The sequence below is a fragment of the Glycine max genome, chromosome 18, assembly GCF_000004515.6.
Source record: "Glycine max cultivar Williams 82 chromosome 18, Glycine_max_v4.0, whole genome shotgun sequence".
Lineage (NCBI taxonomy): Eukaryota > Viridiplantae > Streptophyta > Magnoliopsida > Fabales > Fabaceae > Glycine > Glycine max.
This window is the reverse complement of record NC_038254.2, coordinates 16,363,400-16,388,831: the sequence shown is the minus strand read 5'-3', so window position 1 is coordinate 16,388,831 and position 25,432 is coordinate 16,363,400. Positions and strand designations below refer to the sequence as shown.

Genomic DNA, 25,432 nt, shown 5'->3' with positions numbered 1-25,432 from the left:
TAGCAACAAGCCAAATTAAGTAATTAATAGTAAGCAAAAATTAGTCATCAAATTTACAGCATTTAACCAACATGCAGAAACAAGGAACAGTGCTGAACTCCACTATACAGTGCATACATAAACGCTAGAAGACACAAGAAATATATCACTCAATGCTCTGATTTAACTCTCACATCTCCATTTGGCAGTGCGCTTTGTGCCTGACGTTTCAACTCCTGCATGGATGAAATAAGGCCAAGATTTATGTTAACTAACAAAAACATATAATTCTTGTTATTTACTCATGGATTCAGTTGTCTTTGAGTTCCCCCCAAGCCCAAGTTTAACAATATAAGTAGTCCCTTGATCCCTTGACAAGCTGCCATTTACAATGGTACTATTAAATTAACCATGTGATATACAGTGACAATTGGTAGAAAGCATTCAGAAATAATGTGTATTAAGTTCTCTCTTGGTTGTATAATTTGGTAGCATCAAAAGTGAACTTGTCAGGCATGTAGAACAACCAATGGTCATAAAATGCCAACGTGGATAGTTCGGATCCACCAATAACAGAATTATCACAAGAAAGGGAATTGAGGAAGGCGTGACCTGCTAGAGGAAATTATTAGAAGTGGAAACAGGGAAGGTGAGGAGAAAGTGTGGGATGCTAGTAAACCCTTTAAGAGCTGCATTGTCCTTTTTCAGTAGTTTCTTTCAATTTCAGTTTCTCTAGTGATATCTGTATTTTTCTTCTCTCTGGATTGATATTGCTTGCTAGTCTCCATTATCATTTAAGGAAAGAAGAGTTGTATAGTTAAAATAAAGAAATCAAGAGATCATACGATCCTCCTAAAATAGCAGGGTCTTTTTAAAGCTCTGTTCCACATTGAAATAAAAGACCAAATAAGCAATGGTACTTACAGCAGCTGCAGCAGTACGACTCTCTCTAAAAGTTTCAACCTCATCAGGGAAGTTCTGCTCCAATTCCTCCAAAAGATGTTTGCGCAAACTCTGCCCAAACAGAAATGCTAAGTTGGACTAAAGCTTCTTATTAAATATATGGGAAAGACAAAACTGGAAACAAAGAAATTCATATCTAATGAAAATCAAGAATAAGATTAGACCTTTAAAGCATCAGTTTTTCCTTTGGTGATCTGATTCTTTGCAATACAGCTGTTTATAACATCTTTGGTAAATTCGTCTGGATTCTTTCCATCATCAATTAAACTAAAGCCAACAATTAAATTCAAATGAGAAAAATTAAAAAGAAAAACTTACATTAGGTCAAAAGAAAACTATAGGAGCACACGAAGCCAAACAACTCACTTGACAACCTCCATAGGAACCTGAATGTTGCACTTCTCTGCCAATTTAACCATGTTGTCAAGCTCCGCAACAAGGCCATTGCTGGGACATTTAAAGTAAAATATGATCAATTTTGAACATGAAGCAAAAGTAAAACAAAGAAAAAATGCATTACAGGAAAAGGATTAGAGAGAAATACATGCGTTGGAGGAGAGGCATTTGAAAGGCAGCATTGAAGGTAGAAACTGTGAGGTAAAGCTGATGGATAAGGCCCAAGGTTTTCTGAATGGAGTTGCTGACCTGGTTCAGCTTCTGCATAGAATCATCAGCTCCTGTTGCAGAGGCTGCCATGTCATTAATTTGAGAAATCAACGTCCCATTTCCACCACTCCCACCATTTCCCCCAAGAGCCGCACTTTGTGATGAATCCATTAGTATTTTTCTATGAACACAAAATTATGAAAAACTTCAATTCAAAATGCAAAAAGCTAACAATAAAAAATAAGGGGCTAAGAGCAATGTGAGCTAGTCTGGAGACTATATAGCAATTTTCTTGAAAGTATAAGTCCATTGGCAAATCGTACTGTCATCAACTACACAAAATGAAGGAAAATGTTGTAGTAATGTTGGACATGATGCACTAATATTGAATATAATCTCAAATTAACAGGCATAAAACTTCTCAAAAAAATCAAAGCCCTCATCATCAGGCAAGACATGTTAATGATGTTATAAACAGTTCAAAGGTAACATGGAGTTACACTGACACCCCCCTCGGGTTTTCATTTCTTTCAGTTAGTGTGGCAATCACAAAACAATCAAGAGACAAGTCCCATGCATTAGTAAAGATAATTAGGCACAAACAATTTCAAAATAAAGGAAAGAATCGAGTAAATCTCCATTTTAGATTCAAAAACCAATTTTCATAGATATGGGATATTAGGAATTAGTCCCTGAAATTCAAATTAAATTAAAATGGTGAAACACAAAGCAGTAAGTTGCATTAAACTGAACAAAAATATATGTGAGACCAATGGATTCTCGCTTACCTGAAGAACAAAAATATATGCCAGAGTCAGACAAAGCTAGTTGCAAAGCTGGAGAAAGCTTGTGAGAGAGAACTAGAGCTGTGAGACAAAGTGAAAGAGAGATGAAGGATTGGAAAAAATTTGTAAGTAATGAAGATGCTTGTTACAACTAATTAAAAACTTATTTTCCCTCTTTAGAGTTTACTATTGCAGCTTAAAGAGGGCAGGTAGCTAACAAGGCTGCAATTATTAAGAACAATGTATCATTCCTCTCATTTCCCAACCCACACTCCAGAACTTTAATTTTTTATGCATTTTCATATAAAATTACCTAAAATCTGAGGGCATGACTGTATCTGCAATATCTATATTCTATCCAAAAGAATGATTGTTTAACAATATGATCTTAGTGCACAGTGGTTCAATTTATTCGGGAGAAACAATCATTTGTTTATAACTTCACAAGAGAATTTTTTATGATTATTTCTCAAAAAGTAATCTATACACCAAACATGCTCAACAATAATAATAATAATACAATGGCATTCTAAAACCTGGAAAAAAAAACTTTACATGTTCTAGAATTACCAGAATGTTTTGAATCTTGAGTAGCGGCACATAGCAGCCGACCGAAAAACCAATATAGCAGGATAGAGGATAACCGCCGCTATTCTGAATTTTTTTATGTAGCTTATAGTTAATATAATGTATACTATATAATTATATACATATTAATTCTCAAAAATGATAAAAATTACTCAAAATTCATGACATTCATCTTTCTTTTTCTTTTTCGTACCCCATTGCCCAGAGGCTCTTCGCTATGCGAAGGTATGGGGGAGGGATGTTGTACGCAGCCTTACCCTTGCATATGCAAAGAGGCTGTTTCCGGATTCGAACCCATGACCAACAAGTCACCAAGGCACAACTTTACCGCTGCACCAGGGCTCGCCCTCAAAATTCATGACATTCATAATTAACAATAAAAAAAAACAGAGGTGTCTTAAATAAAACATACAGGTAAATACTGACAAAAGTCAAATACAAGTTTCCTAAATAAGAATCATCAATCATCATCTTCTAAATTCAAGTCTTATTAATCATTTTCCCTAACCTCTGTTTTTTTAGAGGGGGGGTTTTGGAATCAACATATAGCACTGTTATAGCATCCGCTACGGCTGCTATTCAGCCCGCTATTTAGTCCACTACAGTAAACTGTTCCGCTACAGCAGCCCCTATAGCAAGCAAGGGCTATAGCACGCTATTTAAAACCCTGATTACCAACAAGTGTTTTTACACTATTTCCCGGCCTGCACATGTTAACAAAGTGAAGTATAAAAGAATGCAAGTCCCAACATTAAATGCTAATATATCAGAACCAGTCAGTTTGCAGAAGGCTCATAAACCGTGTTAAAAATTGCATGAGGTGGAAATTGAACAAACCCTTTGGCCAGACCTCACGAGACAGATCTTTTTGTTCAAACCCCATAGCAATTTCAACAACTAACCAACAAAAACAGTGTACAATGCAATAATCTCAATGTAAGGGAGTAAATGGTTCCTACTTTTCTCATTGCAAGATCATCATTCTCATGTTACTACACTACCCGTATATCCTATTGGGTTCTTGGCTGCAACACAACACAATGCCTCATTTTTTCTCTTCAACTCAATCATCATTCTGATAGAAACTATCACAAAGGTGACACCTTTACTGTGTCTTACGTCATCAACTCATGTGGGGTGTCCTCAATAGTTAATACTCTCCAACAGGGTCAATTTGAAAAACCCAGGTCGCCCAAATGTTGTTCTTGATCTTATCAAGAACACCTTCCGTTCTATTAGGGTTTCCAACACCGGCATGCCTAAGATCCTACGTATATTGATGAGTAGGGAAAATGGAACCTCTTACGATTGAGAAACAAAAATGTTTTTTTTTTATTTATTAAAAAAGCATATGGTACCTGAAGAAATCAAGGTGAAAACGTTGCAGTGAAGGGGGGGACCTCTGAACTCGAAGCTGAGTAACAACGCGTGTATGATTCAGTTCAGATAATTTAGAGATCCAAATGGAAGCACAAATTAAAATGAAAATTGGAACACTAATCAATGAAATAGATATCGAAGCGCAAATTAAATAAACCAAAATTGAAAAACTAACCAATGAAATAAAAAAGCGAAATACAAATTGCGAAACTCAGAAACGTTATCTTTGGCTTAGAATATAGGAACAACGAATTACAGTTGAGATCACTCATAAAAATAGCCAAAGCGGTATTAGTTTAGAACCCTAAAAGGGATAAAACTAAGATGGACCTGTGCGCTGTGACTGCGATTGACGGTTGTGAGAAGACGAGTGTGGGGTGCAGATGTGCGGTGCTGAGTTCCGACGGTGCCGGAAGTGTGGGGTGCGGTGGGAGAAGGACGCGTGAAACGTGAGAGTATCAGATATATATATGTTTATATGAAGGTACGGGTTTTCGGCGATAGCTAAGGTGAAGTCGGGGAAATCCTTCCTCACCTGCGGAACACAAAAAATAACCGGTAATTGAAGGTTATATGCCGGAACAAAAAATAATAAAATAATTAAAATAATGTTTTTTAATCAAAAAATTAAAATAAAATAAAAAGATAAATTATTATAATGAAAAAATGGTTACCTGCAATGGTGGATGCACGTGAGAGGGTGTGGGAATAATTGCCCCCCACAATAATTATTTTTTACTTGTGTATGTATAATAAGAAAATTATTGTTTCCACTAAAAAATAAGTATTGTCTAATAAAATATTTTTTTTTGAAAAATGAATATATAAATATAAAAATAAAATAGAGAATAAATTGATATTAAATTTAATATTTTATCTTTTTAATTATTATTTTTATTATTTAATTTATTTTTTAGGTTCAATTTGATCATTTAATTTATTTCTTTGGTTCTGTTTGATTTTATAATTTTATATGATACTAATAAATTATGTGTTTGGTCCTCGATAAATTAACAAATTTTGTTTTTATCCTTAATAAAAAAATTTTTGTGTTGAGTCCCAAATAAAAAAAATATTTTGGTCATTGTTATTTTTTTTAGTCCTTTATATATATATATATATATATATATATATATATATATATATATATATATATATATATTCATTTTTTTCCCTACAATATATATAAATTATTTGTTATTAATTCTTATCAAATATTTTTTTAAAGAAACTAATACAAATTAAACAAAATTTTATAAGGACTAAAATAAAAAATAAATATATATTAGAAGAATGAAAAATCCACGACCTCCCTTATCAAGATTTCTGAAAATCGACATGTGACCATCATCCCCCTCTTCCTCGTTTCCTTTCTCACTTCGCCATGACCATCATCTCTTTTCTTCAACAACAACAGAAACACAATTAAACAACCCCAAACACAAAACAAACTAAAAGAACCTCAAATCGCAAACAAAAAGAAATAATAAAAAAAATGCGATGAGCATAGAGAGGAAGGAGGAGCCATGGATCTCAGATATAAACAACAAAACCCAGAAAAATGAAAGAGGAAGATGCATGGTAGGGATTGTCATCGAGGTTATGGTAAGAGAGGAGGCGCACAAGAGGAGCAAATCCTTGGAGTAGATGGCATGGAATATCTTATCTTGCCTCTGTCCTAGCACTACACCCACAGCATAGTCGTTGGCATCACTCATTAGCTCGAACTCTTCACTCCAATCAAGTGCAACTATTATTGGTTTAGATACAAGCTTATCTTTTAGAGTCTAAAAAGTTGCCAAGCACTTCATCAAGCTTAAAGACTGTGTCTTTATTCAACAAGTTGCTCAACGGTCTGGCGATTTTTGAGAAGTCCTTGATGAACCTCTAATAGAAGCTTGCATGTCCGAGGAAACTCCTGATACCCTTAGCATTTACTGGTGGTGGTTGCTTTTCAATGACGTCTATTTTGGCTTTGTCTACTTCAATCCCTTGAGCTAAAATCTTGGGGCCCAACACTATTCCTTCTTGGACCATCAAGTGACACTTCTCCCAATTCAGCACCAAATTTGCTTCAACACATCTTCACAATGCGAGCTCTAGATTAGTCAAGCAGTAGTCAAACGAAGGGTTGAAAACTGAGAAATCATCAATGAAGACCTCTATGCACTTCTCTACCATGTCCGCAAAAATAGCTAGCATGCACCTCTGGGAAATGGCTGGTGCATTACATAACCCAAATGACATCCTTCTGTACGCAAAGACACCAAAAGGGCATGTGAAAGTTGTCATCTCTTAGTCCTTGGGATCCACTACGATCTAATTATACCCTGAGTACCCGTCCAAGAAGCAGTAGAAAGACTGTCCCACTAGCCACTCCAACATTTGATCCATGAATGACAAAGGAAAATGGTATTTCCTTGTGGTTTCATTGAGCTTGCGGTAATTAATGCACATCCTCCATCTAGTGACAGTTCGAGTTTGAATGAGATCATTCTTTTTATTACGAACTACTGTTATGCCTCCTTTCTTGGGCACCACTTGGACTGGACTTACCCAAGCATTGTCAGAAATGGGGTAGATGAGTCCAGCCGCAAGTAACTTGAGGACTTCCTTCCTCACTTCTTCTTTCAAGGATGGGTTGAGTCTCCTCTATAGTTGTCTCACTAGTTTGTACTCCTCCCCCATCATGATCATGTGCATGCAATAGGCTAGGATGATTCCCTTAAGATCTTAGATGTGTCACCCAATAGCTTCCTTGTGCTTTCTGAGAACTCCTATCAATCGTGTTTCCTTCGCTGATGATAGGTCATTGCTGATTACAACTAGCTTGACTTCATTTTCTTCCAGAAAAACATACTTCAGGTGTGTGGGTAGGGCTTTTAACTCTACCTTTGGTTTTTCTGCAAGGCTGTCTTTCTTCAAATCTTCCACAACATCTACCCCTGCAAGGATCTTCTTCAATTGCTCCAGGTCCTCGAGACAGGCTTTGAGATCCTTCTCCTCCTCATTGGTCAGGCAATCAACCACATTTATCAAGGCTTTTTTCAATGGGGAGTGAGTAGCCAGGTGCTGCATAGCGAGGTCAGCTTCTCACTCAATTGCCTTCACCTTGATGCAAGCTTTGTTGTCGTTGGGATGCTTAATTGCTTCAAACAGGTTGAAGGTCACCTTCTAATCATTCATGCTCATCTCTAAGTTACCATTTCCCATGTCCACCACACATTTTGTAGTGAGCATGAATGGTCGCCCCAGAATCAAGGGGATCTCAGCATCTTCTTCAATGTCCATGATTACAAAGTCCACTTGAAAGGTGAAGTGGTGGACTTTGACCAGGACATCTTCAACCACCTCGAACGGTCTTGTGATAGAACAATCTACTAGTTGGAGTGTCATCCTCGTAGGATTGATCTTCAGGTTCCCGATTCTTCGACACATGGAAAGAGGCATCAAGTTGATGCTTGCTCCTAAGTCAATGAAAGTCTTCCCTATGGACACATTCCCAATAAAGCATGGGATGGTCACACTTCTTGGATCTTTGAACTTGGGTGGTAGCTTCAGGATCACTACACTGCAATTGCCCTCTACTACTATGCTCCCGTTGTTGATGTACTTTCCATTTTTAGTGAGAAGGTCCTTTAGGAATTTGGTGTATAATGGCATCTGTTGTAGGGCCTCTCCAAAAGGGGTAGTAATCTCCAGCTTCTTGAAGATGTGTAGAAACCACTTAAAGTAGCGCTCCTTATCTTTCTTTGATGGTACCAGAGGTTACGGGGCTTCCTTTACTGGGGTAGGTGGTATCTCTCTCCTAGCCTCCCGAGCCAACTAACTCTTGGTCTTAGGAATTAAGAACTCATCATCATTCTCCTTTTTCTTTATTTTTATCCTCTCCTTCCTCATCGCTCACATCCTCCAGCACTCCCTCAGCTTTCTTTTCTTCCTCAGCATTCTCATTCTTTTGGCTTCGAGTGACAACTGCCTTGCATTCCTCCTTGGGATTTTTCTCAGTGTTGGCCACAAAGCTTCCAGTGGACCTTTCAACCAGTTGCTTAGCTAATTGGCCCACCTGCACCTCTAGATTCTTGATGGCTAACTCAGTGCTCTTGTGGTTTGACAGGGAAACTTGCATGAATTATGTTAGTGTGTCTTCCAGCTTGCCGATTCTCTCATATAGATTGGGCCCTTGGTTGGGAGGCTGATTGGATGGACCTCCTTAGTCTTTGTTGAAGTTATTCCCTGGATGGGATCTCCAACCTTGGCCCTGAGAGAAATTTCCTCCCTAATGGCACCCTAGCAGTCCTTCTTGATGGAATCCTTGATGATTCTGATTAGCCATGTAGTTAACTTCCTTGGATGCATCTTTTTGAGCCATGAACAAGCCTAACTCATGAGCCCCACCACAGATGTTACATCCCCCAATGTGCATGATTGGGGGTGGAGAAGGATGCACTGCATGCAACTGTTGAGGGAGCTTACTCAGAGTTTCTGGGAGGGTCTCTAATTGCTTGGCCAAGAGCTTGTTTTGAGCTAAAATAGCATCTTGAGAAGTGAGCTCAAGAAGATTTTTCTTTGTGGGTGCGTAGGCTCGATTCTGAAGGATGGTGTGATCACTGGTTGCCATATTCTCTATTAACTCCATGGCTTCTTTTAGAGTCTTCAACTTAATCTTTCCATTGGCGGAGGCATTGAGGAGCTACTTGGAATGGGGTCGCAAGCCATAAATGAATATGTTGAGCTGAACCGGTTCACTGAAACCATGCGTAGGAGTCTTCCGGAGCAACCCATGGAAGTGGTTGAGTGTTTCACTTAGCGATTCGTCAGGGAATTGGTGGAAGGACGAAACTTCCACCTTTCCCTCGGTAGTCTAGGACTCTAGAAAGTACTTTATCAGGAACTTTTCCACCACCTGTTTCTATAACAACCCGCCTCGTCGCTACGATATCACCACTCGAAACCGTGAAAATTTCAATTTTTAAATGAAAACTCCGTTAATTTGCTTATGAAAAGAGAAAGTAAATTATTCGTAATATACATTCACCAAACAACACACAATTACTTGAATGAATATGTGTGTGTGTGTGTGTGTGTGTGTGTGTGTATATATATATATATATATATATATATATATATATATATATTAACTCAGTACACATCATTCACATAATGGAAAGTAAATTACTTCATATAAATTTATGATTTACATCCTTAATTCAAAAAAAGGATTATGGAACCAGTTACAGAGGAGTTGATTTACAAAACACAACTCTATGCCAAAATAATTCCAATGTCATCACGTCGACTTGGCGGCTTCACAAAAGAATCTTACTTCACGTACTCAACTGTTGTCATTCTACTCCTGTGAGCAAAGGTTCGCAATCATCACAGGTATCAACCACATGGTACAAAAATTGCAAGGGTGAGTTTATTATAAAAGAAATTAACACAAAAATCAAATAACCATAATTAGTAAGAAAACATTAAAGAATACCCTAATCATACATAGACATCCATTAATCCAACATACACTCAACAAGTAGTCATCATCTGTCCATAATTCCAATCAATCATGTTCAGTATGACGTATGCACCTGACCTCAACTCTCAAATGCAATGTGGTATCATTCATCAAGGAAATAGCCTAAACGTGTCTACACGACACTCTCACTTAGAAAAACTAGGCAGTAGGTGTCGAGGTCACCCTGTCGTGCACAGGCAACTCCCCCCCCCCCATGGTGATCAACCTGAGTCTCAAGGGAGTTCCAAACCGAGTGACATGCCCCTAAGTACAAGTATTCCCCCTCATGAGAAACTACAAGTACTTACTGACAAAGTTTATATTATTTTCATGCAATATAAAGTAGGAAACATTGGCACCATCAATGCATTGACCGTGGATAATTAAAGATTCTAAGTCATCCCCCTCCAAAGATGCTTAAAACTCTTTAACCACTTTATTTCCCCCACCAGGGACTGCACCCCCCATGTACATACACAACATACATCATCACAATGACATTTTCAACATCAACAACATCTGATCTCAATATCATTATCAACATCAACATTGTTTCATCTCAATGTCATTCTCAACATCAACATCATCTCATCTCAATGACATTATCAACAATAACACCATCATCTCATATCAACATAATCATCAATAACGACATCACCTTATGTCACATTATCATCAATAACAGCATCATTCTCATATCAATATTATCACCAATAACAACATCATTCTTTGTCGATATTATCATCAATAAGAACATCATCTCATATCAACGTTATCATTGATAACAACATCATTAGTAATCACATCCCACAAATACATACATAAAAATTTCATGCTTGAGATTCACACTTCCAAGGTCTTCAAACAACATAAGTCTAATACAACAACAATCCATAATATCTTGAGACCGGTATTTTAGGGAAAATTTCTAAATTAAAGAGGAGAACTATGGTTTACAAAACAAACTCGCGTGCCCATTTAAAATTTAGTAAAGGAGTAAATAGAAGAACAAATATGAAATTTTGGGCAAACTCTCCTCTGTGATTAAGACTTTTCCCAAAAATTTCAATCGTTACAACAACAACATCATTCACAATTTCATTCTTCAATAACAAATATACCACATCCTATTAGTCGAAAACACAATTTTTCTTAAAAACCAACATGCAACTGGGACAAGCATACATTTGTTAGTTTGTTTCATTCAAAAAAGCATTCATTCAATAAGTATACATTTCTATAAAACCAGGAAATAGAAATAAGCAAAGATATTTTCTATAATCCTAAAGTTAACTACAAAATTAACTACCTAAATGTGAGAGATAAACAGATGATTAAAACATTGGGTCCTTCTACTGAGTAACTTGATGTAATTAGGTATTTTCTCTATTTAAGGTTGTTTCTGTGTTCTATGCTAAGGGCAACTACCTCAAACCACGATTCCTCGCATGAATGGGCTAATTCTATTTAAACCTCGTTCTCGAATCCTTTGTCGAACTTAGCCTAAACGGATTGCATTAAGATTACAGCATATTCGAAACTAAATTCCTGCATTCCGTGTCCAGACATACAATTCTCTAGCCTGCCCTATCAAGTTCTAAGGATTTAAAACACTTTCCAATGTTAAAAATCCTAATTTTACACACACATGGATGATCAGTTCACAAGCATGTAAGAATTAAATGCAGATAGAAACAATGAACACACAAAAACAACTTTAAGTAGATAGCAAAGAGTTTTACATCAAGGCTCAGCAGAAATTCCTAACAAGAGCTTTAGCCTTCCATGGCAAGTTATCACCTTTCAATTACAATAAGGGATTTTGGAAGCAAAATTCAGATTACACAGTGGTGGGGATGTCTCCTCCACCTCTAGGAACCTAGACATCACTCTAAAACCTAGAATCCACTTGAAAGCTGAGGTTTTTGGTGCTCCCTTGCCATGTTTTCCTCTGTTGTATCTCTCACGTATATCTCTATTGCTTTCTTCCCAAAAGCTTTTAAGGGCTTTTTGTCATCGAAGGCCCGCTTAGCACGAAAATGGCGCTAAGGGAGAGTTAGTAAATTTGGGCTTAGCGAGCCAGGAGCACTTAGCGCCAGAAGAGACAAATGACTTGCTGGGCGAGTTGATGGTGCACTAGGCGCGTGCATGCTTGTCTGATTCTCTTCTAGATTCTCCTAACTAGCTAAGCGAGCTGAGTGCCTCGCTTAGTGGATGTTGCTCGCTAAGCGCATATGCCTCGCTTAGCAAGACACCAGCTGCTGCAACCTTCTTCTTGTTGGATCGAGTGGCCTCAGAATAATTAAGAAGGGGGGGTTGAATTAATTATTCCTAAACCTTTACTAATTAAAAATTACTCTTCTAAGGCTTTTACTAAATTGTTAAGAGAATGGAGAGTATAAGAGAAACTTAACAGAAAGTAAAAGCGGAAATTAAATGCACAGCGGAAAGTAAAAGAGTAGGGAAGAAGGAAACAAACACACAAGAGTTTTTATACTGGTTCGACAACAACCCGTGCCTACATCTAGACCCCAAGCGACCTACGGTCCTTTAGATTTCTTTCAAACTTGTAAAAATCCTTTTACAAGCAAAGATCCACAAGGGATGTACCCTCCCTTGTTCTCTTTGAAACCCTAGTGGATGTACCCTCCACTAGAACTGATCCACAAGAGATGTACCCTCCACTAGAACTGATCCACAAGAGATGTACCCTCTCTTGTTCTCAGTCAAACCCAAGTAGATGTACCCTCTACTTGTACCACAAAGGATGTACCCTCCAATGTGTTAAGACAAAGATCTCAGGCTGTTAAACCTTTGATACTTTGTGAATGGGGATACAAAAGAATTCTCAGGCGGTTAGTCCTTTGAACACTATTGTATAAAGGAATGGGAAGAATCAAAGAATTCTCAGACTGTGTCATTTTGAATTCTTTGACAAGGGAGAAGGGAGACACAAAAGAATTCAGGCGGATAGTCCTTTGTTCTTTTGGAAAAGGGAGAAGAGAGACACAAAAAGAATTCAGGCGGTTAGTCCTTGGCGAATTCTTTTTGGCAAAGGGAGAAGAGATGAAAAGAATGAATAGCACAAGTTTTCAAGGTTTAGAAAACCAGAAAACTTCAGAAAGCTTTTGGTACAAAGAAGAAGAAAAGGTTCAAAGAGATTCAAGGCTTGTAAAAGATTGATTGAATAAGTGTTCAAGATGCTTTCAAATGCAAAACAAAGCCTTTCTTTTATAGACTCTTCATGTCTGGTCAAGACAACCATTTAGAAGAGTTATAACTTTTAGAAAATCTTAAAGCCAATTTGAAAAAGTCAAAAACCATTTGAAGAGTTACATCTTTTGATTTACTCAGAAACAAAGATGAAGTTTTTTCAGGATTTCAATCGGTTCAAAAGAAAGGGATTGAAAAAGATGAAGTTTGGGCTTTGTGGGGAGTGATTTGGACAAGAATTGAGTGAGATATGGCTGGAAGAAAAATTAGGGGTGAGGGTTTTCGAGAGAGAGAGGAGTTAAAGGTTTTAGAATTTGAAATTTGAATATATAGGTGCAGGGACACGTTGTAATCGATTACACAAATATGGTAATCGATTACCAGAGAGCAACATTGCCAGAAATAACTGCTTGTAATCGATTACACAATTATGGTAATCGATTACCAGTGGTTATTTTAGCTAGAAAACAAAAATAGGAGGCTTTCTAGGAGAGAAGAAGTTTTGAGTTACTATCAAAATACTTTTTTATGAAAACTATATTTGAAAATACTTTATGGATAATTCTCAATCATGTAATTCACATATCATATCATGCAAAAATATTAAAACATGTAGATAATTAATTTTATCAAAAACAATCAAAACACAAGTATGAAGAATATTGATTTTACTTAAATATATGAATGAATATTTTATGCAAATAAGATGAAATCAATCAAGAAAATATACTCATGATTTCAAACAATCAAAAGGCAAACAAATAAAGAATTGTTAGTCATCATAATCAAATTGTTTGAATAAAAATTTCAACTTTAAGAGAAATTTTAATAAGATAATGGTTTTGATATTACCTTTTTCAAGATTAAAGTGTCTAGATCTTCAAAGATGAGAATCATGCTTTTTCTCCTTGTTTTTTATTCTTGAGAGATGTTCTCGTCACTTTCATAATCTTTGGTTAGAAGATTAATCTCCTTTTTTGAACCATCGGATGAATCATTATCATCCCATGCAATGTATGCTTTCTTAGTTCTTCTTTCGTCAAATCTTTTCTTTCACTTTTCTCCAGCCATTCTTCATTTGATGGACAGTTGGCCTTGATGTGACCAATTTGGTTGCATTCGTAACACCTAAGGACTTGAGAATCATCTTGTGATTTTCTTCCATTATTGAAATTCTGACGCCTGTCAATTCTTCTTTTCTTGATGTATTTCTGAAATTTCTTAACAAAGAAGGAAAAATCTTCTTCATCATCTGTATCTTCTTCTTCGTTTTCTTCTTGTATTGAAGATGAGGCTTTAAGGGCTATGCTTCTCTTCTTTTTGTCATTTTCTTCATTCAGATTGAGGCGTTGAAGTTCCATCTCGTGTTCCTGCAATTTACCAAATAGAGTGGCAAGAGACATGGAGGAAAGGTCTTTACTTTCAGAAATAGCAGTTACCTTGGGCTGCCATTCCCTACTTAAACATCTTAAGACTTTATTAATTAAATCTTCATTAGGAAAGACTTTTCCTAATGATGCAAGATGATTTACTATATGTGTAAATCTTTTTTGCAAACTATGAATATTTTCATTTGGATTCATCCTAAATAATTCATATTCATGGGTAAGGGTATTTATTCTAGACCTTTTTACATTTGTGGTTCCTTCATGAGTTAACTGGAGAGTATCTCGCATATCCTTGGCATTAGTACAATTTGACACTCTAAAGTACTCATCTATCCCTAGGGCTGAAGTGATGATGTTTTTGGCTTTGAGATCGTACTGGATTTTTCTCCTATCTTCTTTTGTTCACTGATCTCTAGGTTTTTGGGTTGTAGTGCTTGTGCTTACATCTACTATAGTGGGTATATGTGGTCCTAATTCTATTGTGATGCAATCCTCCCTAGGAAGGGACCAATCACTAGAACCATGAGCAAGAGGCTCCAAGAAGATTGAGCTAGAGCTGCTGAAGAAGGCCCTAGGGTTCTCATGAACCTTAGGGTAGATTTCTGAGCCCATGGCCCAAGGTTGGGTCCAATTATCTTTGTACATATTAGACTAGGATGTCATTATATTTGGTCCTTGTATATAGGGCTCCATATTGTAGGTAGGGTACCCTAGAAATATAGGATTTTTCAGCCCTTGTATTTTTGGGCACCTAGACTAGTTTTTGTATTAGGGGTAGTTTTGTAATTTCACATGAACTAAGTGGATATTTGATGTGTGTGGTTGGAAATAAATTTAATTGAATTGGTAGAAGCCCAATCCAATTAAATTTTAGAGGGGGAGGTGAGCATTTGCTTACTACACCCCATTGCCACATCATATAGTCACACTTTGTGCATGTCCTTCATGCTTTTCATGCCTCATGACACCTAAGCACACTTAGTGGAGAATCTTGGAATTGATCTTGGATTAGTGGGCTGAACCATCACTAAAATTCACTAATCATAATTAGTGAAATTTTGGCTCCAAAGTTTGGCTCCACAAATTCAATTTCAAATTCAAGTGAAATTTGAATTTCCCTCCAATTTGGTGTGACACTTAGGCTATAAATAGAGGTCATGTGTGTGCATTTTTTTCAACTTTGATCATTTGAATATTAAACTTCAGATTTCAAAGCTCATTTAGAGCACAAAATTTCGTGCTCTTCTCTCCCTCTCCCTTCATTCATCTCCTTCTTCCTCCAAGCTCTTATCCATGGCCTCCTATGGTGGTGAGCTTCTTCTAGACTCATCTTCTCCTTGAAGTGGCGTCTCCTCTCTCTCTTCCTTTCTCCATTCCGCTGCCATTCATCTTCCAAGAAGAAAAGGAATCCATTGATGAAGAAGATCCTAGGCCTACAAGCTCCAATGGAGCTTGCATCATGTGGTATCAAGAGCATCTTCATCTAGGTGATGTTCTTTTGCTTCCTCTATCTTTTTGTTCGGTGAATTCTCTTTAATTCCTTGTTCTTCATCTTATTCTCCATGTATATCCTCCATTGTCTTGTGGTTTGGTGCTGTTTAGAGTAGATTCAAAAAAAAATAAACCGATTAAATCTTAGATCTACACTTGTTCTTGCATTTCTATGGTTCAAAATTTGTAGATCTACTCTTGAATCTTGTTTTTGTGTTGATTTTAGGTTCTATCAATTTTCATTCATAATATTCTTGTGCTGAACCTTTAGATCTAAATTTTGTTCCAAAATATTGATTAGAAAAAAAAAACACAAAAATCTAAGTGTAAATCACTTAATCCATGTTGTCTTAGAGTCATGTTTAGTCATAGTAATTGTCACATTATGTTCTAAGTTTGTGTTGAATTTTATTTTGTTGATTGAATTCTAGATACATTTGTTCATGTATTCTTGTCATTCTTAGCCTATCTTTTGAATTTTGAGTCTAATTCATGCATGTTATTTAGTTCATAACATGTTCTAAATAAATTCCTAGAAGTAGTCTTGTTCTTGAACTTTTTTTTTGCTTTCTAAGTTTCCTACATGATGCCTATGATGAGTTGAGTTGTGGTGCTGAGTTGTGGCTGGATTTGTGAATCAAAATAAGTCTTAAGCTCTCTTTAATTGTGTTATTCAAGATAATTGAGTATAAGCAAACACAAATTGTAACTATCCAAGCCTTAAGCAACATAAACACTACTCTTGATTTCTAGGTTGAAATCGCTGGTGCTGGCAGCTTGAACATACGAACTTGTATAAATTACTGGGAATTGGTCACTACATTTTTTGAGCTGAAACTTTTACTGAATTTTTTAGACATCTGGACCAAAATTATAAAAAAATAACCAAGCGATTTGGATTAAAGGAAAAATAAAGAAAAATCTCACAAGTTGGCAGAAAAATCAGTGTCCAGGCAAAAAAAAAAAAAGTGAAAGGAAAGTGTGCTTGTTGTTTTGGCTCAAAATTTGTTCTATAATTGGTGCCTATTTTATACCAATCCTAGTTCTGAAATTTCAACTGAAAATTATTTTGAAAACAAGTGCAAAAACTAGAGGTTTCTTGAGTCTTTTTTTTTTTAGAGTTTTTTTACTCTACTCTAGAGCCATTCTAGGTTTCTCTTTGAGTCCTAGCTTGTTGTTTTGTGCTTTTCATTGCTTTAATTGTTGAATAATCCTTGGAAATTTTTCTTGTTAAAACTCTATTGGTTTAGCTTTCATTTCATTTTTTTTTGTCTTTGGTTATTGCTTGTCTCTTTGTTTTCTTGGTTGTGAGTTGCCATATAGGGAATTGGAAAGGAGGATTGGTGCCATATCTTGAAGAATTTGAGTCAAGAAGAAAGGGGCCAACCACCTTAAGAGCTATTGGACTAAGAAGCACTCCAAATTGAGTGAAACACTAAAGTGAGAATAGCCACCACAATTGAGGACTTTTTTTTTCTTTGTAATTTTGTAATTGGCAATTTGCTTTGCTTTCAAATTTTGTAACAAAAAGGCCTTTCATTGGAAGTAAGTTGGGAGCCTCTGCTAGGTCACCCTACTTCCATTTGTGTGTAATAATTTTAGGCATTTTTCCCTTAGGATAGTGAGTGTTTTGTGGGGAACCTTAAATGAGGTCATCTAAACACTCTTAGGATCCGCCTAGTTTGCATTTCTTGCACTTTAATTTCTTGCTTACTTTCATAGCTTATTTCTTTTACTCTCCATTGTCAAACCACCTAGATAGCTTGCCTTTTACCAATTAGTTTTTACCTTATCTTTCACACCTCTTTTAGTGTTTATTTTGGCTAGTTTCAACCATAGTTTCTTTTACCTTTTGTTTTCAAACCCCCAACAAGAAAGAACCATAACTTAGGAACCAACATGAGTCTTCATTCTTCATCTAGTGTTAATGGTGAGGGTTCTACTCCTAAGGACCCCTTGTATAAGATATTAGATGAGTTGAGATCCCTTAAGTTGTGAAAAGAAAAACAAGAGAGAAAAGAAAAAGGTAAAAAAAGAGTGGAAGAAATAAGTCAAGATGAAAGAGAGAAAATAAGAGAGGAAGAAAGAAGAAAAATAATGAAAGAAATGAAAAGAGAAAAACATGCCTCCTATAGTAGTCATGACTCTTGCAAGAGTTTAAGTGAAGAACTTAGCGACTATTATAGAGGGCGTCATAGTTCACATACTAAACATCACTCCCAAAGAAGAGAAAAGGATAGAAGGCCTCAAGAGGTTAACATTAGCCTCCCATATTTCCACGGAAAAGATAATGTTGAGGCCTACTTAGATTGGGAAATGAAGGTTGAACAACTCTTTGCTTGCCATCATATTAGCGAAGAGAGAAAAGTTCCATTGGCTACCCTTAGCTTTCAAGGGTATGCCCTCTATTGGTGGACTTCCCTTGTTAAAGAACGAAGGATTCATGGGGATCCTCCAGTAGAGTATTGGAATGATCTTAAGAGTGCCCTTAGGAAGAGGCACATTCCCTCCTACTATGAAAGGGAGCTTATGGACAAGCTCCAAAGGCTTAGACAAGGGAGTATGAGTGTTGAAGAATATAGACAACAAATGGAACTACTCCTTTTAAGAGCTGGACTTAGGGAGGAGGAAAGAACAAGCATAGCTAGGTTCCTTAGTGGGCTCAATATGGAAGTGAGGGACAAGGTTGAACTCCTTCCATATAGGGACCTAGATGAGCTAGTCCAACTTTGTATAAGAGTGGAGCAACAACTTAAAAGAAAGCCTTCTTCAAAATCTTATGGCTCTCACTCTTATCCAAGGAAGGACCAAGCCCATGGAATTTTAGGGGCTGCACCTTCAAAACCCAAGGAAGATAAGGGTAAGACCATAGAGAAATACACCCCTAAGACTAGTTCCCAAGAAAGGACTAGCAACATTAAATGCTTCAAATGTCTTGGGAGAGGTCACATTGCCTCTCAATGCCCCACAAAGAAAACCATGATCATGAGGGGTCAAGACATTTATAGTAGTCAAGAGGAGACTACTTCTTGCCCTTCCTCTAGTGGAAGTGAAGATGAAGTAAGGGGTGAAGAGTCTAGTGAGGAAGTCTACCCCCATGAAGAAGGTGACCTCTTAATGGTTAGAAGGCTCCTTGGAGGTCAATCTTGTGATCTATCTCAATCCCAAAGAGAGAACATCTTTCATACAAGATGCAAAATTTTAGATAAAACTTGTTCTCTCATTGTGGATAGTGGATCTTGTTGCAATTGTTGTAGCACAAGATTAGTTTCCAAGTTGAACCTCACTATCATTCCCCACCCAAAACCTTATAAACTTCAATGGCTCAATGAGCAAGGGGAAATGATAGTTAACCAACAAGTGAAGGTACCTTTCTCCATTGGGACATATAAGGATGAAGTTAATTGTGATATAGTTCCCATGGAGGCAGGACATATTCTTTTAGGAAGGCCGTGGCAATTTGATAGGAAGATCATTTATAATGGCCTAACTAATGAGATTACCCTCACCCATCTTGGCACTAAATTTGTGTTGCATCCTCAAACACCTTCACAGGTGGCCAAAGATCAACTAACTATGAAAGATAAGAGGGATGAGGAAGAAAAATTAGAAAAACAAAAGAAAAAGAAGGATAGTAAGGCCTTGTCTTCAAAGGCCAGGGGGAAGGAAAAAGAGGGAAAGGATTCCTCCAAGAAGATTTTTAAGAAGGAAAATCATTTTGCAACAAAAGGTGATATTAAAAGAGCACTCCTTCTTAAACAATCTTTCTACCTTCTCCTATCAAGGGAAACATCCCTTAGCACTGCCACAATGCCTACATTTGAGACCTTACCCCCAAAGGTCCAAGAACTCTTACATGAATTTGGTGATATATTTCCCAAAGAGATACCCCCTGGGCTACCTCCTTTAAGGGGAATAGAACACCAAATAGATTTAGTCCCAGGAGCAAGCCTTCCTAATAGGCCAGCCTATAGGACTAACCCTCAGGAGACTAAGGAGATAGAGTCTCAGGTTAAAGAATTGTTGGAGAAGGGCTGGGTCCAAGAGAGCCTAAGCCCATGTGTTGTGCCAGTGTTGTTGGTGCCCAAAAAGGATGGTACGTGGAGAATGTGTACAGATTGCAGGGCCATCAACAACATCACTGTAAAGTATAGGCACCCCATTCCTAGACTTGATGATTTGCTTGATGAGTTGCATGGTGCCAATATCTTTTCAAAAATTGATCTTAAAAGTGGTTATCACCAAATCAGGATGAAAAAGGGTGATGAGTGGAAAACTGCTTTCAAGACCAAGTTTGGTTTGTATGAATGGCTAGTGATGCCTTTTGGGCTCACTAATGCACCAAGCACCTTTATGAGGCTTATGCATCATGTCTTAAGGGATTTCATAGGTAGATTTGTAGTTGTTTATTTTGATGATATTTTAGTGTATAGTAGGAGCCTAGATGATCACTTAGGACATCTCAGACAAGTTCTTTCAGTCCTTAGGAAAAACACCCTCTATGCAAATATAGAGAAGTGTACCTTTTGTGTAGATAATATAGTTTTCTTAGGTTTTGTAGTTGGTAGAAATGGGGTCCAAGTGGACCCTGAGAAAATCAAGGCCATCCAAGAATGGCCCACCCCAAAAAGTGTGGGAGATATTAGGAGCTTCCATGGGTTAGCAAGCTTCTATAGAAGGTTTGTTCCTAATTTCTCTACAATTGCATCACCTCTCAATGAGCTGGTGAAGAAGAATGTGGCATTTACCTGGGGTGAAAAACAAGAGCAAGCCTTTGCTTTGCTCAAAGAAAAGCTTACTAAGGCACCTGTTCTAGCTCTTCCTGACTTTTCTAAAACTTTTGAGCTAGAATGTGATGCCTCTGGAGTGGGAGTTGGAGCTGTATTGTTACAAGGTGGGCACCCTATTGCTTATTTTAGTGAAAAACTTCATAGTGCCACCCTCAACTACCCCACCTATGATAAAGAGCTTTATGCCTTAATAAGAGCCCTCCAAACTTGGGAACATTACCTTGTTTCCAAGGAATTTGTCATTCATAGTGATCATCAATCACTTAAGTACATTAGAGGGCAAAGCAAGTTAAACAAGAGGCATGCAAAATGGGTAGAGTAGCTAGAGCAATTTCCATATGTTATCAAATACAAAAAGGGAAAAATAAATGTGGTAGCTGATGCCCTCTCTAGGAGACACACATTGTTTTGCTCCCTGGGAGCTCAAATTTTAGGATTTGATAATATTAGGGACTTGTATGCTTTAGATGAACATTTCTCTCCCATTTATGAGAGTTGTGGGAAAAAGGCCCAAGATGGATTCTATTTGGCTGAGGGGTATTTGTTCAAAGAGGGAAAGCTTTGCATACCCCAAGGATCCATTAGGAAATTACTTGTGAAAGAGAGCCATGAGGGTGGGCTCATGGGCCACTTTGGGATAGACAAGACCCTTGTCTTACTCAAAGAAAAGTTTTATTGGCCCCATATGAAGAAAGATGTCCATAAGCATTGCACTAGGTGTGTGGCTTGTTTACAAGCCAAGTCTAGGGTGATGCCTCATGGGCTATACACACCCTTACCCATCCCATCTGCACCTTGGGTAGACATTAGTATGGACTTTGTCCTTGGGCTTCCTAGAACCCAAAGAGGTGTAGACTCTATCTTTGTGGTGGTGGATAGGTTTAGCAAGATGGCACACTTTATACCATGCCACAAGGTGGATGATGCTTCCCACATCTCAAAACTCTTTTTCAAGGAAGTTGTGAGACTCCATGGTTTGCCTAGGACCATTGTGTCAGATAGAGATGCTAAGTTCCTTAGCCACTTCTGGAAAACCTTATGGGGACCTTTGCTTGATGACATGCGACCTTTCTTTGGTCCTTGTGAGGTGCTTGGCACCCATCATTAGGCAATTTGTGAAATTCCAGGACATGCCGGAAAACCAAAAAATATTGATGCACAATCCGTAAGTTTCCGTGACACACCGGAAATCAAATGGAAGCATCGTTGCATAATTAAGTGAGATTTTGTAACATTCCATAAGTCAAAAAGGGGATGATTATGTAATCCGCAAGGTTCCGTAACATTACGGAAAGAAAACAAGTATCGTTACGAGATTCGTAAGTTTCCGTAACTTTACGAAAAAAGAATCACCAAAAAAGGTAAGGGGGTGAACTTATCAAGATAGGGGTGTAAATAGCAATTCAAATCTAGGCTCTTCCAGAACATTTTGGAAGTTGGGTTGCTTAAGGAGGAAGCAACTGGGCGGCAAGCTCCTCCACGTTTTTGAAAAATGGTTTTCGGGGCTTCCGCGGCTTCCGTAATACTTCCGTAAAATTTCCGAAAACCTTGGGTAAGCATATTCCACTTAACATTGGTGAAAGGGAAGAGAAAAAAGATGAAAATCAAATTCGAAAACAGTTCCGTAAGGCTTCCGTAACTTTTCCGTAAAATACGAAAAGGGGGGTGAACTTAGTAATTCGGGTGCGCTTAGAAATCTTCTTCATTAAGTCTTTGGGCGGCAAGCACCTCCCTTTTTTTCTATAAATAGGGGAGGGGGGAGCTGTTTCAAAAGGTTCAAGACCCCTTTGGCTATGCATTTCGGCTATTTTGGGCAAAAAACACGTTTTCGTGAAGAAAAATCAAGTCGAAGTACTTCCGTAACGCTTCCGTAAGTGATTCTGTGGAAATTCTTCATCGTTCTTCGTCGTTCTTCACCGTTCTTCATCCGTTCTTCGTTCTTCAACGGGTAAGTTTTCGAATCCGAGACTTTCAATTCATTTCTTGTTTTGTATACTTTCACTTTAATTTCGTTTACTTTCAGTATTCTTTTCTTCAGTTTTTAACGTGCTTTAACCATTTATTTAAGCCGTTTTCTCGTCTAATAAATGATAAAATGAATTTCAACCGATCATTTGTGTTGTAATCTCGTTTAATCACTGTTAAAACGAAACCTAACCGATCGTTCACGCTATAACCTCGGTTAAACCAAAAAAAGTAAAATAATAATAAAATAATAAAAATATCTTGAAAAATAATAATAAAATAATCAAAATATCTTTGAATAAAATAATAAAAAAAATCAATCGGACGTTTTTCTTTGGAAGTTTCCTTGAATGAATTGATTAATAAACCAAAGTGAAACTAAGACTAAAATCAACTCACAAATCAAGTTTTTTTCCGAAAAATCACTAAAAACCGTTTTAAGGTCCAGCGCCTTAAACGGTCCTCTTTGCTTTTATCGGTTAACATGGACCGTTCAAAAGCATAAAATCAACATGTAACTTTACCGCTTTTGCAAGAACTACGTAGGTCTGATTTCCTCATCGCAATTGAGGATACGTAGGAGCAAAAGCCCCGCTTTTGTCGACCACCCCAAGAGATCGTTAATGGTCCAATGCCTTAACGTTTCTCTCCTTTCAAAATCAAAAGACTGTTTAATGGTCCAACACCTTAAATGACCTTTTGTTCAAATAAAAAACATATTTTGCAAAAAAAGACAAAAAACAAACTTAAACCAAACACTTTGTTCCGAAAGAACTACGTAGGTCTGATTTTCTTATCCCAAATTGAGGAATACGTAGGAGCAAAGGGAAACACCCTTGTCGACCACAAAAAATAAAAAATATAAAAAGGGTATAAAGGATATAAGGACATAAAAGGGAACGTAAAAATCAAAGTCATGTTTGCACATTCGATTAAAGGCTGCCGTCCCTTGGGGCGGACGTGTGGGGTGCCAATACCTTCCCCGTGCGTAAATACAATTCCCAAACCTTTCACTTAAAAGTTCGTAGATCGCGTCTTTTCCGGTTTTTCCGACGTTTTCCTCAAATAAACGTTGGTGGCGACTCCGCGCGTATTCCTTTCGTGGAAAACGCATCCCGCGAGTCACGCATCGCCCTCCCGCCGAAGGGTAGGTTGCGACACTTAGCCACTTCTGGAAAACCTTATGGGCTAAGTTTGGAACTAAACTTCTTTTCTCTACCACTTGTCATCCACAAACTAATGGGCAAACAGAGGTAGTGAATAGGTCTTTATCCACCCTTTTAAGGGCTCTTCTGAAAGACAACCATAAGTCTTGGGATGAGTATCTTCCTCATGTAGAATTTGCCTACAACAGGGGGGTTCATAGAACCACCAAGCAGTCCCCTTTTGAGGTTGTCTATGGGTTCAATCCCCTAACACCGTTAGACCTCATTCCCTTCCCACTGGACACTTCTTTTATACATAAAGAAGGGGAATCTAGGTCAGAATTTGTAAAGAAGATGCATGAGAGGGTTAAGAACCAAATAGAGAACCAAACAAAGGTGTATTCAACTAAAGGCAATAGAGGAAGAAAAGAGCTAGTTCTTAATGAGGGTGACTGGGTTTGGCTCCATCTTAGGAAGGATAGATTCCGTACTAAAAGGAAATCCAAGCTTAGCCCTAGAGGGGATGGACCTTTTCAGGTTTTGGAGAGGATCAATAACAATGCCTATAGGTTGGACCTCCCAGAAGAGTATGGAGTCAGCACCACTTTTAACATTTCTGATTTAACTCCTTTTGCAGGTGGAGCTGATATTGAGGAGGAGGAACTAACAGATTTGAGGTCAAATCCTCTTCAAGGGGAAGGGGATGATGCAATCCTCCCTAGGAAGGGACCAATCACTAGAACCATGAGCAAGAGGCTCCAAGAAGATTGGGCTAGAGCTGCTGAAGAAGGCCCTAGGGTTCTCATGAACCTTATGGTAGATTTCTGAGCCCATGGGCCAAGGTTGGGTCCAATTATCTTTGTACATATTAGACTAGGATGTCATTATATTTGGTCCTTGTATATAGGGCTCCATATTGTAGGTAGGGTACCCTAGAAATATAGGATTTTTCAGCCCTTGTATTTTTGGGCACCTAGACTAGTTTTTGTATTAGGGGTAGTTTTGTAATTTCACATGCACTAAGTGGATATTTGATGTGTATGGTTGGAAATAAATTTAATTGAATTGGTAGAAGCCCAATCCAATTAAATTTTAGAGGGGGAGGTGAGCATTTGCTTACTACACCCCATTGCCACATCATATAGTCACACTTTGTGCATGTCCTTCATGCTTTTCATGCCTCATGACACCTAAGCACACTTAGTGGAGAATCTTGGAATTGATCTTGGATTAGTGGGCTGAACCATAACTAAAATTCACTAATCATAATTAGTGAAATTTTGGCTCCAAAGTTTGGCTCCACAAATTCAATTTCAAATTCAAGTGAAATTTGAATTTCTCTCCAATTTTGTGTGACACTTAGGCTATAAATAGAGGTCATGTGTGTGTATTTTTTTCAACTTTGATCATTTGAATATTAAACTTCAGATCTCAAAGCTCATTTAGAGCACAAAATTTCGTGCTCTTCTCTCCCTCTCCCTTCATTCATCTCCTTCTTCCTCCAAGCTCTTATCCATGGCCTCCTATGGTGGTGAGCTTCTTCTAGACTCATCTTCTCCTTGAAGTGGCGTCTCCTCTCTCTCTTCCTTTCTCCATTCCGCTGCCATTCATCTTCCAAGAAGCA

The 25,432-nt window shown here is 37.7% G+C and overlaps 2 protein-coding genes across 8 annotated transcripts; both read right to left on the bottom strand.

The window, feature by feature from the left end:
• On the bottom strand, window positions 1–4,845 carry LOC100806084 (mediator of RNA polymerase II transcription subunit 10-like). 7 transcript variants are annotated; one of them, NM_001254387.2, is given in 8 exon segments: window positions 1–215; window positions 904–993; window positions 1,107–1,209; window positions 1,309–1,389; window positions 1,487–1,729; window positions 2,337–2,414; window positions 4,280–4,335; window positions 4,632–4,845. In NM_001254387.2, coding segments are annotated over 5 exon segments (573 nt in total). In that variant the 5' UTR covers window positions 1,720–1,729; window positions 2,337–2,414; window positions 4,280–4,335; window positions 4,632–4,845; the 3' UTR covers window positions 1–149.
• A 2,630-nt stretch (window positions 4,846–7,475) lies between these two features.
• On the bottom strand, window positions 7,476–7,964 carry LOC102667016 (uncharacterized). The gene has a single exon (XM_006603215.1). The coding sequence runs from the start codon at window positions 7,962–7,964 to the stop codon at window positions 7,476–7,478; it is 489 nt and encodes a 162-aa protein (XP_006603278.1).
• Between the last annotated feature and the right edge of the window lie 17,468 nt (window positions 7,965–25,432).

What these genes read in the sequence shown, in the direction of transcription:
- LOC100806084 (XM_041011626.1), bottom strand. Translation starts at nt 1,719, where the DNA reads ATGGATTCATCACAAAGTGCGGCTCTTGGGGGAAATGGTGGGAGTGGT. An exon ending in ATGCCTCTCCTCCAACGCAT is followed by an intron (nt 1,390 to 1,486) that starts GTATTTCTCTCT and finishes TAAATGTCCCAG; the next exon opens with CAATGGCCTTGTTGCGGAGC. An exon ending in GTCGTACTGCTGCAGCTGCT is followed by an intron (nt 216 to 903) that starts GTAAGTACCATT and finishes TCATCCATGCAG; the next exon opens with GAGTTGAAACGTCAGGCACA.
- LOC102667016 (XM_006603215.1), bottom strand. Translation starts at nt 7,964, where the DNA reads ATGCCATTATACACCAAATTCCTAAAGGACCTTCTCACTAAAAATGGA.